Raw genomic sequence first — 18,303 nt, forward strand, 5'->3', positions numbered from 1 at the left:
TGCTCCTACTTCAGGGCATATAGTTATCATCAGCAGGGCCCAAGAAGAAATCCCACTATGGTAATTTCAGGGCAAGGTGCATTATTGGGGTTTAAGTTGGATCATCAGGCATTAAGTGCAATAAAAAGCATGTTATTAGACCAAACTAGTCCAAAATTTCACTTGAAATTTTATTCACAAAAATGGCCTTTTTCAAACCATATATTTTTGCTGGAAATTTTTGTTTTTCTAATTTTTTCATTTTTTAGATTAAAACCCATAAATCAAATTGTTTTTCACTGGAAGGCCAGAAAGTTTCTGTGAAAAATTTTGGGGGGAATTTAAAATTTTTCATTTAAAATCTTTTTTCACAAAAAAACCCACATTTTCTGACCAGCTTTATTAATAATTTTAGGGAATAACTGATCTGTTACAGGATGGCAATTCCTTATGTTTTTAAACTTATGCACATACTGATTATTTTACTAATGTCTTTCCATCTGTGATCATTGTTCTGAATTTTTGAAAACATAAATAGCTGATTGAGGGTCACATCACGGGCCTGCTGAAGACAATGGGACTTTTACCAGTTGGTTCAGATTTTGGACCTTTAGGTCTAGCTAGGAAAACTGATAATGCTAAGACAAAAAGGACATCAGAGAGGAGTTGGGTAGCAGACTTAATAGAAAATCTCTTTGGACCTAAAACCAATAAAAGACTGGTATGACATCTGGCAACCATTTGAAAGGTCTGTTAGAAAAGAATCCACAGCTCAGAGACTGAGAGGAATGACCAGATATTCAGTTTGGCCAATGGAAATAATTGAATAATGAAGATATATAGAGGTTCGTGTGTGTGTGTTTACTTTTACTTAATCATGCAGTTGGGCCAGGGTGGAGACTAGAAGGATAATTAATAAGATGATTTCATATGTATTTCTAAGGCCAAATTTACACTGAAGTAAGCTGGCTCAGTTCGACTGAATTCAATGGGGTTAAGTTTGCTTCTGCTAGTTATGAATTTGACCCCCAGCAAAAAACAAGGACATGGAGTCAGGACCCCTTAGTTCTGTTCTTAGTTCTGCCACTGGACTAAAGTAGTATAGTGGTTAAGTTGCTGAACTGCTGTACGCCTCAGTTTACCCTGCTGTAAAATAATATTAATATTACCTTCTACAGAGGTGTGCTATGATGTTTAACTAAAGCATTTTTTAGAAACTAGTTTGAACGTCATAACAGAAGTACAAAGTACTGCATTACTATCATCATTTTATCATTAGCACTGCAAAAAAAATTTTACATTTAAAAAAAGAAAAAGGAAATTCATCTACTGGCATGAGAAACCGCTGGAGCGTACTCTAATAAAGACCTCCAGAGGAGAATCATAAACAAAATTACTCAAATTGTCTTACTAGCCACATACCCACCATGCACCTCTCATTGGTAAGCTTACACACTGTCTGTCATTTTCTATTCTTAGAAAGACTCTGGAGTCTGGGAATCACACAAACTGTGGCAAAACAGAAATCTAGAAGAAGGCCTCAGGGAGTCCACAGCAACCTCTCTTATCTTGTAACAGACTGGTCTTGGCAGGCTGGGGTGCCTCTTCAGGTAATCCTCAGACAACCCCAGAACTTTCCCTGGGCTAATTTAAAATGAGGGTAAATACGTCCTTATGTGAACTTTACATTTCTGTTCCTTTCTACCTTGGTTATTATTCAAGACAACAGAAGTAGCGAGCTATTGATAAAAAAAATACATAACCATATTTACAGGTTTCAGAGTAGCAGCCATGTTAGTCTGTATTCGCAAAAAGAAAAGGAGTACTCCTTTTCTTATAACCATATTTCGGACAGTTGCAGAGTATCCTTTTATGATTTCAATTTTATAGTCTCAGCTCCCAATGCATTTTACACCCCCCACCCTGCAGATGTCTCTACGGGAGCCAATTAAATGATCTATGTTTCAAGTTCCTCATTACAAGCACAGTTACAGACTTAGCAAATAACAGCCAAGTCACTTTAGTCCATGATGTGTCTTTTGTCTAGAGTGTAAAAACAGGATTAAAAAATAGTATAGAAAACAGTAAGACTGACCCACTGCAGAGCCTTTCTGATGTATTGTAAGCACGGTTGTACTCCATCATATGTCATTCTGAATCTGATTTTTATTTCATTGCTTTTGATATCTCTGTATCATGTTTGTGAATCAAAAATAAATGCACTTAGACCCTCATTATCCACACATTCCTACTTTATTTAAAGCTGTGCTCTATCTAGGGTAGAAAAGGCAGAAGGCCAGATTCTGATCTCAATTACCCCAATGGTAAGCAGGAGTAATTCAGTGAAAAACCAGTGAATTCAGTTACACAGTTGGTAATTGGGAGACATGGGAGTTACATTTGATTTTCCACCCACATAACTGAGATCAGAATCCGGGACATAACTTTACATATATATAGAAGAGTGGGCTAAACAGGAAATTTATGTATTACACACACACACGCACACACTGGTCTCTCTTATACCAGTTTTACAGTAGTGTAACTTTAAGTCAAATTCTTCTTACATTTACGTAGTGCTGTTCCCATTGAAGTCAATGAAAGTTGCATGGCTGTAACTGAGAAGAGAATTTGGCCTATTGATTTCAGTGCAGTTACTCCTGGTATATAGAGGCTTAAATTAGAATCAGGGCATGATTCTGCAGCACTTTTTGGACCTGATTCGCCACTGGCACCATTCCTCTTTTACACTATTACTCTATTAAATTCAATAGTTAAAATAGTAAAAAACTAGATTTTAACTGACAAACATTTTGGTGTCTGCTCACTTAACTTAGTTTCCCATGGATGGATAATTTTCTAAATATTTCTCTTTCCAATGTTCTGGATGACTCAAACCTTTGGATTATTAATACCAAATTCCATGACAAATGTGTTTGAAAAGCAGGGAGTTTTAACGCAGATCATGCACTAAACTCTTTGTTCTAATTATACCTCCCAAGTGACCTCTTTGGAAAGAGAAAACAAAGAGGAAGCTAATATCTCTTACCATATTAAATCACTTTTGCGTTTCACAGAAGAACTACTACAAAATATTTTGTTAGAGAAATAAATATTCCATCTCATTTTGCAAAGAGCTTATTCTGGTGATAGATTCTGATACACTTACTCACACTGAGTAGCACCAGGTGTTATTCTAATCTAAGTGTATCAGGATCTGGCCTTTTATATTTAAACAGTTACATGTCATGTGGCAGGCTCGTCTCAAAATGCAGCAAAATGTTGGACACAGAAACTCTATAAAATATGGTGCCAACCGAATAAATCCAATACTGAGAAGCAAAGTAGAAACCCCATTGGTCTGATTGTGCTAAAATAGTTTGAATCACTATTTTCATTCTAAATATATGTATCATGTGGTGTATGTGTAACTGTATTTCATAACTCACTGACCAGTGCAGTTGCTTCCATCTTGTAAAGCTAATAACTTTCAGTTTTCTGACACATGAAAGGAAAGCCCAGTGCATTTTTGAAAGCATAAAACACTGTGCAGAAAGCAAACTAAGCCAGCTTTTCATCCATAACCCTTGTTTCTGCTTATTCCAAACTGCAGCTCGAGTATTAACTATTCTAAAAAATATATCCTATGGTTGCTCCTTCTCCAGAGGTAAAGCTGAAGCTGCTAGAATGCTGCAGGAAGAACGGTAATAAGGCAAAATCTGCCATTCAGAATAATGGCGGAGTTTAATCAATTCATCAAGCTCTAAGATGACATTTTAGTAAAGCAACCCATCTGTCTACCACATCCATAAAAGGTCACAGTCTAGGGCAAACAAATAGTAAAGTATTCAGTTATCATTTTCCAGGATCCTTATTGTATGTGATAACAGCATTTCTGATTTTCTTAGATCTAATGGGAAGAGAAATGGGTCACCTGATTATAGTCCTTGACAGATCTGATGATAGAATCTCAGGTAAAGTGTTCAAATGTGCCTAAGTGACTTAGGAACCTAAGTCCCATTGACTTTCAAATCTCTCAGGTACTTTTGAATATTTTACCCCTCCCCCATCTGACTGAATCTCATGATTTGATTCACGTCTCCTGGACAGTGAGCCAGCCCACTCATAAATCTACCAAAGACGTAAGTGGAATACAAGTCTCAGGTGCATGTCCAACACATTCCCCTCCATTCCTGATCCTATTAATAAACTTTCCCAAAGACTCTTCTGGGAGAATCAAGGGATCATAGTCAGACTGGAATAAACAGTGGAACTTCCATGTAAGTTTGAGCCATCTTCCAAACATTGATGACAGTAATGTAAGTAGCACATCAGGTGCAAGTTATTCTGAAAATGGACAGGAGTGTGTTGAACCATTTGTTATGGAATGGGGCCTTGATCTTGCAAAGGAAACCATTCCCATGGACAGGTCCCATTATTAAAGTCCAGTTCGAGGCATGTGTGAACTTCAAAGAGTGCGTTGCTTTACCTTAGTTACTTTTCTTGCCACATCCTCTCCATCTGCTTGGTGTGTATATTACACTCGTTTTGCACACCCACTGAAAGCCAAATTGGTCAAGTCATTTTCTGATCATCTCATACCAGACAGGGCCCAACAGTACCCCCTGATCAGCTGCCAATGATACTTCACTTGCATCTTTGTTTACATCACCAGTGAACTTGGCCCAAGGTGATAGATCCACAAATAGCTCAAGAGACTGCAGTAGGCATGTGTGAAAAGATACCTTGCTGATATTCTTAAATTTAAACAAATCCTACATTTGCAATTTGGGAGATTAGCAGAATTTTCTGAATTGAAGAAAAAGCCAGTGATTTTTCCACAGAACGACATGATCTGATGTATCTGATCTTTTTTTTTTTTTTTTTTAAGGAGACACACTCTGTCTTCATTTCATCCGTGGATGGCAACAGCAGCAACTTTTGGTACATGTAGGCTATGGAATTCACTCATGCTGAACAGTAAAATCCACCATTAAAAACTAAACTTAGAATATCACCCAAAACAAAACAGGTAATGTTTTCCTATGGCAGGTGCAAATGGAATATTCACTATCCAAGTATTACTGTAGAAATATTGGTGCTCCAAATAACTAGTGTGTATGTTTTAAGGACTAGAAAATGTGTGTTTGTACAGTGCGTATCACAATGGCTATTTGGTCCATGACTAGGTGTTATAATGCAAATATAGACTTAATGGGTTGCTTGCTTTTTTTAATTGTCTCCACTAAAACTATCTAATGTCACGTTAAATCTAATAAACTTTACTAAAAAACAAACAGTAAAGGCCTCGATTGCCTTCAGTCTTGCTAATCATCATCCTTCACAACAGCCATTTGAGGCTTGTTTTAAATCAGTGTGTGTTTTCCCCATTTGTGCTGACTTGAGAAGTCATACTGTTTACTTTTCAAACTCAACTGGCAGAATCATTCCATCTCCTATCCTCCCCTTTAATTCATTAAGGGGTCCCCTAAATTACAAATAAATGTAAGGATTTGTCAAATTTACAGATTCACACAGATTCATAGATTCGGAGGCCAGAAGATCAGGATTTCGTCTAGTCTGATCTCCTGTATAACACAGGCCACAGAACGACTCCAAAATAATTCCTGTTTGAAACCTGATTCAAAGAAAACTACTGTGGCACCCAGTATATTTCAATATCTTGTTGCCTTTTTAATTGAAGAGTTCCACTGTATGCTTACTTGTTGGTTGGTTGGGTTGTTTAATGACAGAGCACCAATTAACTTTTGGAAGTAGCCTTTAGAGTTTGTAAAATATGTCACTTGAATATCATGAGTACCAGATTTCAGAGTAGCAGCTGTGTTAGTCTGTATCCGCAAAAAGAAAAGGAGTACTTGTGGCACCTTAGAGACTAACAAATTTATTTGAGCATAAGCTGATGAAGTGAGCTGTAGCTCATGAAAGCTTATGCTCAAATAAATTTGTTAGTCTGTAAGGTGCCACAAGTACTCCTTTTCTTTTTATGAGTACCGAGGGAGCTAGCCCATTGGGGTCCTAAACAGCAATATTCCCCGCCGCTCACACACACACACACAAACACAACACATAATAAAAAGTGAATGGCAGGGGGGAGTTTACTTTTAGTGAACTTTTTCAAGGAGTTTTATTTTAAACCCTGGCTAATCTTTGCTGTTCCATGGACAAGGCTGATCTCTTGATAAATCTTAGCTCAGATTTGTGGTGAGCTGCAAGAAGATACCAAATGGCTTTTCAATTAATCCTCCTTTACATATACCCCATTGAAGAGAAGACCTATTGTAAATGAACTACAAAAAGTCAACTAGAATGATTGTGACACTTCCCTGTTGAAGATTCTAGTGTAATCTTAATAGTGTCTGGAGGAGGGGGGCTTCGCCCAGCTGTGTTTTTCTTAGTTTGTTTCTCTCTCTTTCTTTGGGTATTTTTAGACTCATGAGGGAGAAACAAATTCACACAGCTCTGCCTGTAATTACTCACTGTATTTTAAGGAGGCAGAACTCACACCTGTCTCTAGTTTTCTTGCATTAGGCATGAGATTTTGTTTCCTTTATCTTAGCCTATATAACTACCAAAGGTCTCTTTTCTCAGCTATTGAAGAGGAGATGAACTTATGGCAGACTTATGGGCAGCCATTGATATTATATTGTGTTATAATGTATGAGAGAGGCTCCCTGGCAAAGGGTGGGCCCCTATAGATTGGAAGATTAATACTAAATCATTCATATTGTTTAAAGCCTCTCTATTTGACTCTATGCCCCGTTGGATAGAGCGGTTCCACAGACTTCCACAGCGGTTCCACAGTCTGAGAATATGCTGTATGGAGACTTATTTCCTTTTATTTTTCTGTTCTCAATCTTCCTGCCATTAATTCTGAGTGCTCTCTTCCCCTGTACTGCAAGAAAGCCTGATCACTATTCACTGCATGCACCAGGGAGCCGTTTCCTTGCCCCAGTCCACTTCCTTCATGCTGATTTGATGGCACAAAGGGAGCGGACACTAGCCACAACCCTCTGGAGACCCCAGTAGGCAGAAAGCCATCCTAGCTACTCTCCCTGAAGCTCCCAGTGCAGTGGGCATGCTGGAAGCAGAGAAGGGCATGTTAAGATCAGGGAGAGGTGTGGAGGATGAATAGCCAGAGTGGGCAGTGCTCTTCTATCCTCAGCTGGCAGACAGCTCTTAAGGATTATTACTAGTGCAAGTTAGAGAAGCCAGGGTTGGCAGAGCCTCAGCCAAGAAGCTATAACAGGCTCCCTCCCAGACCCCTCCCTGCTTCACCAAGCATCAACTCTGTGAGGCAGAGAACCTGGCCCTACAATCTTAAATATCTATAAAAGGCTCAATTCTGCAACTCTTATTTATGCACGTAGCCCTATTGGCTTCAATGGGACTGCTTGTAAGAGTGTCAGGAATCGGGGCCTGCAGCAGAGCTAGTCTCCAGGAAGCCTCATCAGTACAGCTGTCCTACAGCAGACTGGCCACACCACCTGATTGGCAGCAGGGGCAAGCAGGCCAGCTCTTAAGCCAGCAGGAGAAGCAGCTTGATGGTTTCTCAATGCTCTTACCCACCACTGTGCATGTTCCTGCATTACCTTGTTCTTTCTGCTCCTGCCTTGCACCCAGCCTTGCAGCTGTCCTACCCTTGCCTTAAACTCCTCCTTGCCTGCTACCCTGCCCACTCCAGTTACTGACCTCCAGTTTGACCCTCACCTCTGGCTCTTGACTACAGATTCCAGCTTGACCCTGGGCTCTGGTTCTCAGTTTCTGCCTTCTGGTTTTACCCTTGGTTTTGGCTCTGGCTGCCCACTTGGCTACACCACTCTCATCCCGGTCAGATGACAGAGAGCAAACTTTGCACAATTGGGCTATAACTCTTCTCTTATATGCTACATAATCCCAGCATTTTCATCTTCATTTCAGAGACAGAGATACAAATACCTATAAGAAAAGACTGCAGACTTTGCAATTTTTCCTAAAATGAGACACCAATCTGCTGCTAAGCATGGGATGTTTGTTGAATTACAGGGCAGTTGAGTGCCTTGTAAATACAAGCAACTATCTCAGTGATACTCCACTAGAACTCATAAATGAGACTGTAGTGGTAGTGTTTTTGTCCTATTTTGGGCATGAATTTCAGGTCTTAGATTCCTGGCAGCAATTCATACCATCTCTGAAGGGGAAGTCAGCTTGCTGATTATGGTAGGGTTTAACTCCTGCCAGTCTGTGCAAAGAGAACCATGGATAAAGTTGTTGGAACAACAGATGACTTGGCTGCCTGCTAACTGGAAAAAAGGAAAAGATCTGAAAGTTAGTAATAGGAATGGGTGGAAAATATCAGCAAGAAGAGGAATTATTTTTGCTAGAAAGAAAGCCCCTAGAGCTTGCAGTAACTCACTATTTATCTCATTCATGTGAAGCAAAGAATGTATGCAAAAAAAAAAATTGTACTAATCACATCAGCTGAGAGACCTGGCCCGTTCCCATTCACCTACATATTGTTGCATTAGAAGGATTTCTGGAGCATTAGCCAGCCAGCCATCCTTTAGACCCATTACATCAGGCCCCCTGGGCTTTGCATGGTAATAATGATAGAAGAGCTGAGAAAAAATTCCATGCTCCAAAACCCCAAAGGCATTTCCTGAGTATTTTATTGCATTTCTTGCTATTTGATTGGTAATGTTTCCTTTTACAGTGATGAGGAAGAGGGAGTTGTCTGTTATTTCTGAATCATGATTACTTCTGCCTTTACTGAGCAGTTAAAACATCCCCTAATGGCAGTGTAAAGGTTTGGACTCACCCCTGCAGCACCTCCTGCTGGTTGTTGTCAGGAATTATCTCATCCAGCCATCAGAGTACCCTCTGCAGGCCAGTGATCCACCTTACCACCAGCCTGATGTCCCTCCCAGGACCCAGTGCCCCTTTCTCTGGGGTGCTGCCGCCCTGGCAGTACCCCCACACTCTCAGGTTCTGGGTCTCCCCACCCAAGGGAACCCCCACCCTCTAACCCCACCTCACTTTGAGCTACTGCCAGTCCCCACGTAGCCCCTTATATCGGGGGCAGACTGCAGTGTATATGTCACTCATTACAGGCAAGGGGGTTTGGACCTGCTGCTTCTCCACAACCCTGCACCTATTCGGCCTGTAGTCAGGCCTGGGGCCTGGCTCCTCTGGCCCTTCCCCAGCCCTGCTCCAAACTAGGTGTCCTGCTCAGCACCTACAAGCAGAAGGAGACTGACTGGGCTCCTAGCTCACAGCCTCTTATAGGGGCCAGCTGGGCCAGATTGAGCTGGCCACAACTGCAGCTGCTCCCTTAATCCGGCTGGGCTTTTCCCCACAGCCCCAGCCCTCTCCCCGGGCTGCCTTCAGCCCTGTCTGGGCTGCAGCGGGTAACCACCCCACTACAGGTAGTCTGAGTGCGGGTATGATAAATCGCACACACTGCTCACATGCTGAGTCTCTTTTATCCCCATTGTTTAGTATCCATTGACATATGGTTCAGGATCTCCCATGGTCCTAGTCATTAGGACGCATTTACCTCAGACTGGCAATCTGAGCCTTTTTCATGCACATAGTGCTAAAAGACATACTTTTCCTCCTAGAACAAAGCTGGCCTTTTGAAAGTGCTCAGACATCATAGCGATGATCATAGACTATGCAGGTGGATAGGTGATCCTTCTCCATCAGTTGTGCTGTGCCCACTGAGTGTATCCCAAAAATATCCCCAAAACATTCCAGATTTTAAAGCCAGTTAGACTACCCATCTCCTAAGGAGAATTGATGAGAGGAGGTGGGCTCCTAACTTCCATTGTGCCCTTGAAAATCACCCCCCAATGAAATAAGAGATAAAACAGACACACGTTAGGCCATCTAGGCCATCACACATGACAATCTAGGATCGTTCCCTATAGTATAGTTGAGTGATTTGGCCAGTCCACTGTTAAAGGATGAAGTAATGGATCTTCTACTATTTTCCCTGGGAAACTATGCCACAGCCTAATGAATCTCATCATTAATAAATAAATACAGCCATCCATTAGGAATTTTTTCTGGATACTCAACCTAATTTCTACTTTGTTTCATTCTATCTCACTGTTCCTAATTATATCTCCTTGGAGAAAGCTAATTAATTCCTTTCCCTCCTTGGAGCTGAAAATGCATGTTTAACTCTGGAGTTCTATATCTCAGGATGCTGCCCAAATATTAGTGGAAAATCCTGTGCTAAGCACATATACTCCATGATTCTCAGATACTTAAAACTTCACACAAACTTATTGAGTTTTCTCCCCCTTGCCTCCAGTAAAGATAGGTAACAACCCTGCTTTGCTCTCTTATTTTGGTGGACTAATATAGAAAACTTCCCCATACTTGTGTATGCATAACTCTCCCTCTACCTTTCAGTGTCTCCAAGTAGCCAGCTGTTATGCTACCCTGTATATTCTAGGTCAGTTGCTGGGGTTATTTTGGTTTTTATCAAATATTGAATTCCTATAGTATTCTCAGCAATGGGAACACACATTCCTTTCTGTCAGAGTGCAGTGAAGTATAAGCTGGCTTGAATGACTGTCAGCAAGGCCGCCTGCGCTTCAGTTTGTCTTTTTGATGAGCAATGCACCAGGTGGGTGCCTCTGCAAAGCAATGGCTGTTACCTCTCTGCTTCCCCTGTTTCATTTTTTCAGTGTGCTCATTAAAGTCCTATGATGGGCAACTGAGCAGATATGGTTCATGACTGTTTGGCTGATGAGGAAGCATCACCTGCCCTAGACCCCTAGCACTCTTTTTCCATCCAAGTACATCAAACCTGTCTTTGATCTTGTTCCTGCATAGTAATGCCCATCTGGAGTGTAAAGAGAGCTAGAGGAGAGCTGTGGGGAAAATCTGCATCCTCAAGTTTATAAAACTCTTTGTCAACATATGATGAAGCTTGAGCATATGCACCATCACCGTATGGAAAGCTAGGAGTGGAAGCACTCTCTCTATGAGCACCATGTAACAGACGTAGAATCAAGATATCACCAGGAAATGGAATTGGTCTAGTGTAGTCAGGTTCAGCTCCCCTAGACTTCAGTCAAGTTGCTTCTCAAATCAAGCCTGATTTTATCCCCAAAACCTAAGTAGCTCCAAACCTAAATCCACAAAGAATAAAGACAGAGCTAGCTGCACCCTGTACCATACTGAATTACCAGTTCTTGAAGGGAAATAAAGCTCTGTGCTAGAAAGGTCCCCTTCATGATCCTAACCAGGACCTTGAAGATCACAGATAATGAAAGACCCCGAAGAACGCATCCCAAATTTAACATGAGAACATTTTGGGGGCTGGATTAGTTCCAGTCAGATAATCAGTAAAACTATTAACATTCATTAAATCATCCACTTCTTTGCAGCAATAGTCAGCCTTAGGCCCAAATTTTGCCCTTTTATACTTGAGCATAACTACAATTGACTTCATTGGAATTTGCATCCACTTATGCCAAAGTTGAATTTGGTCCCTAATGTATTAATTAAAGGCCTTCAGTTACCTAAGGCACAAGTATAATACCCTCACAGACTGAGGGTATGTCTATACTACGGAATTAGGTCGAATTTATAGAAGTCAGTTTTTTAGAAATCGGTTTTATATATTCGAGTGTGTGTGTCCCCACAGGAAATGCTCTAAGTGCATTAACTCGGCGGAGTGCTTCCACAGTACCGAGGCTAGAGTCAACTTCCGGAGTGTTGCACTGTGGGTAGCTATCCCACAGTTCCCGCAGTCTCCGCTGCCCATTGGAATTCTAAGTTGAGATCCCAATGCCTGATGGGGCTAAAACATTGTCGCGGGTGGTTCTGGCTACATATCGTCAGGCACCCCTTCCCTCCCTCCCTCCGTGAAAGCAAGGGCAGACAATTGTTTCACGCCTTTTTTCCTGAGTTACCTGTGCAGACGCCATACCACGGCAAGCATGGAGCCCGCTCAGGTAACCATCACTATATGTCTCCTGAGTGCTGGCAGACGCGGTACTGCATTGCTACACAGTAGCAGCAACCCATTGCCTTCTGGCAGCAGACGGTGCAATACGACTGGTAGCCATCATCGTCATGTCCGAGGTGCTCCTGGCCACATCGGCCAGGAGCGCCTGGGCAGACATGGGCGCAGGGACTAAATTTGGAGTGACTTGACCAGGTCATTCTCTTTAGTCCTGCAGTCAGTCCTATTGAACCATCTTATGGTGAGCAGGCAGACGATACGGATTGCTAGCAGTCGTACTGTACCATCTTCTGCTGGGCAGGCAAGAGATGAGGATGGATAGCAGTCGTATTGCACCATCTTCTGCCGAGCAGCCATGTGATGTGGATGGCATGCAGTCCTTCTGCACCGTCTACTGCCAGCCAAAGATGTAAAAGATAGATGGAGTGGATCAAAACAAGAAATAGACCAGATTTGTTTTGTACTCATTTGCTTCCCCCCCTCCCCTGTCTAGGGGACTCATTCCTCTAGGTCACACTGCAGTCACTCACAGAGAAGGTGCAGCGAGGTAAATCTAGCCATGTATCAATCAGAGGCCAGACTAACCTCCTTGTTCCAATAAGAACAATAACTTAGGTGCACCATTTCTTATTGGAACCCTCCGTGAAGTCCTGCCTGAAATACTCCTTGATGTAAAGCCACCCCCTTTGTTGATTTTAATTCCCTGTTAGCCAACCCTGTAAGCCATGTCGTCAGTTGCCCCTCCCTCCGTCAGAGCAACAGCAGACAATCGTTCCGCGCCTTTTTTCTGTGCGGACGCCATACCAAGGCAAGCATGGGGACCGCTCAGCTCACTTTGGCAATTAGGAGCACATTAAACACCACACGCATTATCCAGCAGTATATGCAGCACTAGAACCGGGCAGAGCGATACCGGGTGAGGAGGCGACGTCAGCGTGGTCACGTGAGTGATCAGGACATGGTCACAGATTTCTCTGAAAGCATGGGCCCTGCCAATGCATGCATCGTGGTGCTAATGGGGCAGGTTCATGCTGTGGAACGCCGATTCTGGGCTCGGGAAACAAGCACAGACTGGTGGGACCGCATAGTGTTGCAGGTCTGGGACGATTCCCAGTGGCTGAGAAACTTTCATATGCGTAAGGGCACTTTCGTGGAACTTTGTGACTTGCTTTCCCCTGCCCTGAAGCGCATGAATACCAAGATGAGAGCAGCCCCCACAGTTGAGAAGCAAGTGGCGATAGCCCTGTGGAAGCTTGCAACACCAGACAGCTACCAGTCAGTCAGGAATCAATTTGGAGTGGGCAAATCTACTGTGGGGGCTGCTGTGATGCAAGTAGCCCACGCAATCAAAGATCTGTTGATATCAAGGGTAGTGACCCTGGGAAATGTGCAGGTCATAGTGGATGGCTTTGCTGCAATGGGATTCCCTAACTGTGGTGGGGCCATAAATGGAACCCATATCCCTATCTTGGCACCGGAGCACCAAGCCGGCGAGTACATAAACCGCAAGGGGTACTCTTCAATAGTGCTGCAAGCTCTGGTGGATCACAAGGGACGTTTCACCAACATCAGCGTGGGATGGCCGGGAAAGGTACATGACGCTCGCATCTTCAGGAACTCTGGTCTGTTTCAAAAGCTGCAGGAAGGGACTTTCTTCCCAGACCAGAAAATAACTGTTGGGGACGTTGAAATGTCTATAGTTATCCTTGGGGACCCAGCCTACCCCTTAATGCCATGGCTCATGAAGCTGTACACAGGCAGCCTGGACAGTAGTCAGGAGCTGTTCAACTACAGGCTGAGCAAGTGCAGAATGGTGGTAGAATGTGCATTTGGACGTTTAAAGGCGCGCTGGCGCAGTTTACTGACTCGCTTAGACCTCAGTGAAACCAATATTCCCACTGTTATTACTGCTTGCTGTGTGCTCCACAATATCTGTGAGAGTACGGGGGAGACGTTTATGGTGGGGTGGGAGGTTGAGCCAAATTGCCTGGCTGCTGGTTATGCGCAGCCATACACCAGGGCGGTTAGAAGAGCACAGGAGGACGCAGTACGCATCAGAGAAGCTTTGAAAACCAGTTTCATGACTGGCCAGGCTACGGTGTGAAAGTTCTCTTTGTTTCTCCTTGATGAAATCCCCCACCCCTTGGTTCACTCTACTTCCCTGCAAGCTAACCACCCTCCCCTCCTCCCTTTAATCATTGCTTGCAGAGGCATTAAAGACATTGTTGCTTCACATTCATGCATTCTTTATTCATTCATCACACAAATAGGGGGATGACTACCAAGGTAGCCCAGGAGGGGTGGTGGAGGAGGGAAGGAAAATGCCACACAGCACTTTAAAAGTTTACAACTTTAAAATTTATTGAATGCCAGCCTTCTTTTTTGGGGGCAATCCTCTGTGGCGGAGTGGCTGGTTGGCCGGTGGTCCCCCCACCGCGTTCTTGGGCGTCTGGGTGTGGAGGCTATGGAACTTGGGGAGGAGGGCGGTTGGTTACACAGGGGCTGTAGTGACAGTCTGTGCTCCAGCTGCCTTTGCTGCAGCTCAACCATACACTGGAGCATACTGGTTTGGTCCTCCAGCAGCCTCAGCATTGAATCCTGCCTCCTCTCATCATGCTGCCGCCGCATTTGAGCTTCAGCCCTGTCTTCAGCCTGCCACTTACTCTCTTCAGCCCGCCACCTCTCCTCCCGGTCATTTTGTGCTTTCCTGCACTCTGACATTATTTGCCTCCACGCATTTGTCTGTGCTCTGTCAGTGTGGGAGGACTGCATGAGCTCAGAGAACATTTCATCACGAGTGCGTTTTTTTTCTTTCTAATCTTCAGTAGCCTCTGGGATGGAGAAGATCCTGGGATCATTGAAACACATGCAGCTGGTGGAGAAAAAAAAGGGACAGCGGTATTTAAAACGACACATTTTATAAAACAGTGGCTACAGTCTTTCAGGGTAAACCTTGCTGTTAACATTACATACATAGCACATGTGCTTTCGTTACAAGGTCGCATTTTGCCTCCCCCCACCTCGTGGCTACCCCCTCAACCCTCCCCCCTCCCCGTGGCTAACAGCAGGGAACATTTCTGTTCAGCCGCAGGCAAACAGCTCAGCAGAAACGGGCTCCTCTGAATGTCCCCTGAAGAAAAGCACCCTATTTCAACCAGGAGACCATGAATGATATCTCACTCTCCTGAGGATAACACAGAGAGATAAAGAACGGATGTTGTTTGAACGCCAGCAAACATACATTGCAATGCTTTGTTGTACAATGATTCCCGAGTACGTGTTACTGGCCTGGAGTGGTAAAGTGTCCTACCATGAAGGAAGCAATAAGGCTGCCCTCCCCAGAAACCTTTTGCAAAGGCTTTGGGAGTACATCCAGGAGAGCCGCGAATGCCAGGGCAAAGTAATCCTTTCACATGCTTGCTTTTAAACCATGTATAGTATTTTAAAAGGTACACTCACCGGAGGTCCCTTCTCCGCCTGCCAGGTCCAGGAGGCAGCCTGGGGTGGGTTCGGGGGGTACTGGCTCCAGGTCCAGGGTGAGAAACAGTTCCTGGCTGTCGGGAAAACTGGTTTCTCCGCTTGCTTGCTGTGAGCTATCTACAACCTCATCATCATCATCATCTTCTTCGTCCCCAAAACCTGCTTCCGTGTTGTCTCCATCTCCATTGAAGGAGTCAAACAACACGGCTGGGGTAGTGGTGGCTGAACCCCCTAAAATGGCATACAGCTCATCATAGAAGCGGCATGTTTGGGGTTCTGACCCGAAGAGGCCGTTCACCCCTCTGGTTTTCTGGTTGGCTTGCCTCAGCTCCTTCAGTTTCACGCGGCACTGCTTCGGATCCCTGTTATGGCTTCTGTCCTTCATGCCCTGGGAGATTTTGACAAAGGTTTTGGCATTTCGAAAACTGGAACGGAGTTCTGATAGCACGGATTCCTCTCCCCAAACAGCGATCAGATCCCGTACCTCCCGTTCAGTCCATCCTGGAGCTCTTTTGCGATTCTGGGACTCCATCATGGTCACCTCTGCTGATGAGCTCTGCATGGTCACCTGCAGCTTGCCACGCTGTCCAAACAGGAAATGAGATTCAAAAGTTCGCAGTTCTTTTCCTGTCTACCTGGCCAGTGCATCTGAGTTGAGAGTGCTGTCCAGAGCGGTCACAATGGAGCACTCTGGGATAGCTCCCGGAGGCCAATACCGTCGAATTGTGTCCACAGTACCCCAAATTCGACCCGGCAAGGCTGATTTAAGCGCTAATCCACTTGTCAGGGGTGGAGTACGGAAATCGATTTTAAGAGCCCTTTAAGTCGAAATAAAGGGTTTCATCGTGTGGACGGGTGCAGGTTTACATCGATTTAATGCTGCTAAATTCGACCTAAAGTCCTAGTGTAGACCAGGGCTGAGGCAAGCAGCATATGTTGTTATCTATAAATTCCTTAAGTCAAACTTAAATGAACTCCATGTTCCTCTTTAAGAACAAATGTTCAATATTTTCTCCAATAATTTGAAAATGTTACTGTGACAGGAGCCATCAGTGAAACACTTCAGTGTAGATAAGAAAAGACTCAGTGCAAAGACAAATTGGCTAATCAGAGAAACCTATTGTCCAAACTCTGAGAACTCTGTGAAGAAGGATCAGGCTTCATAATGAAGCCGATGAAGTGAGCTATAGCTCATGAAAGCTTATGCTCAAATACATTTGTTAGTCTCTAAGGTGCCACAAGTACTCCTTTTCTTTATAATGTTTTAAAGGAAGCCTACAGTATTCAGTCACTCACATCTTTTGAAAAGCTTAACATTCTGATATCCAGTTTTGTAGGTCTTGTAGGAATAGTTCTGGACCTTCCAGGACAACTGGATAATGTGTCTGCGATAACAGAACAAACTTACATGATTTTAAAGGTAAGGATAAGGCCTGCCCTCAGAGCTATGCCTGTGGTTCCCTTTGATTACATTTTGAGATGTGCATCAATCCATACAAAAATTTCAGTTTTAAGCCTCTTAAAAGATTTTTTGGAAATTTTGCAAAACAGAATGTTAGGAGACTCTTTCTGAGGAGAATAAAGATGAGAAATATATTATTTAATTAATAAATAGTTCAACTAAAACTTGAACCTGAACACTCTATTTACCCTCATTTAGATAATCCAAACATCAAAGTTTATCCCTACCTGTATACTGGCCTGGAACAAATGCCTGGATCTGAGCATCAGTGAACATCTGGAAAGTTTTAGTCTACACCCAGATCCAAGCTCGGAGTCTTTCAGACTCATCTCTACAACCATCCCATTGCTGCCAAGAAAAGTTGTGTAAAAAGCCAGGAAATGCCAGCAACATTATTTCTTGAATCATCATTTCTAAAATTACTGATTAGATTATAATTTAAAGTATTAGTTTATTAAAGGGCAAAAAGTATTTAGACATAAAAATACTCTGATTTTTTAATGAAATTGGTTATTTGGTTTTTGAAACTTGAGGGAAAAATATGAAAGAAATTAACTTTAAAACATAGCCCACTCTTTGTGTTAATTAGAGGGGATAATGGATTAAACTGCTGTGGCTGCTTAAAGGCTCTGAAAATAGATCATATAGTTTGTGGATAAAATAAATAAATAAAAGAAAGAGGCTTATGGCTTACATAGCCCAGTGACCTTTTCTGCTACAAAAGTCTCCTAGTGTTTTCACAACGAGACACTCAACATCACAGTCCACAGCTACAATGAATGTAGTATTGAATTTTCTGTTGCTGAAAGCCATTAATAATTCACTCTTGAATAATCAACATGACAATGTTAGGTTGCCATGGTAAGAGCCCTATTTATAAAAATGTATTTGGGCCATTTGAGCATGAATGCTGCATACTTGTCAAAGTGTGCAGGTGTGTGTGTGTGTGTGTGTGTATGTATGTACAGATAGTTTCAGTTGGGGTTGCCTCAAAATACACAATCTGCAACTCATTAAATATTGTATTGTACTTTTTTTTAACAAATCAGCAGAGCTCCACTGAAGTTAATGGAACTGGAACAATTTACCCTGGTAGAAAATTTAGCCCTTAAACTGTAAGGCAGTTTAAACTTCACCAGTTTGAATGGAGTGAAGTGAAGGATTGTATTTTACATGTATCTTCTAGTTGCACTCATTTGTGGATACTTGTGAGTTTCATGTTCATATTGTAATAGACCAATGAGAGAGAGAGGGTGACCATTTGTATATCGCTGCCCTCTACTGTATAGAATCAGAAATGCTGAACTGTATGTCATTGGGCCATGAATTTGATATATACTAACGTGCTGCTGTAGAAAGGTCCACGTCATATTTTTGTGTGAGCTGAAGATAATGAACAGAT

At 42.9% G+C, this 18,303-nt stretch overlaps 2 protein-coding genes across 7 annotated transcripts in view; both read right to left on the reverse strand.

Moving 5' to 3' along the window:
• Nucleotides 1-18,303, reverse strand: part of SLC1A2 (solute carrier family 1 member 2) — a 118,425-nt gene that overhangs the window by 80,744 nt on the left and 19,378 nt on the right. The gene's annotated exons all lie outside the window — the stretch shown is intronic.
• On the reverse strand, nucleotides 14,223-16,380 carry LOC140912836 (uncharacterized). The gene is made up of 2 exons (XM_073347981.2): nucleotides 15,419-16,380; nucleotides 14,223-14,831 (listed from the first exon to the last, which is right to left on the reverse strand). Exons 1-2 carry the CDS (start codon nucleotides 15,999-16,001, stop codon nucleotides 14,680-14,682), a joined length of 735 nt encoding a protein of 244 aa, XP_073204082.1. The 5' UTR covers nucleotides 16,002-16,380; the 3' UTR covers nucleotides 14,223-14,679.

The sequence above is a fragment of the Lepidochelys kempii genome, chromosome 6 (genome assembly GCF_965140285.1).
Source record: "Lepidochelys kempii isolate rLepKem1 chromosome 6, rLepKem1.hap1, whole genome shotgun sequence".
NCBI lineage: Eukaryota > Metazoa > Chordata > Testudines > Cheloniidae > Lepidochelys > Lepidochelys kempii.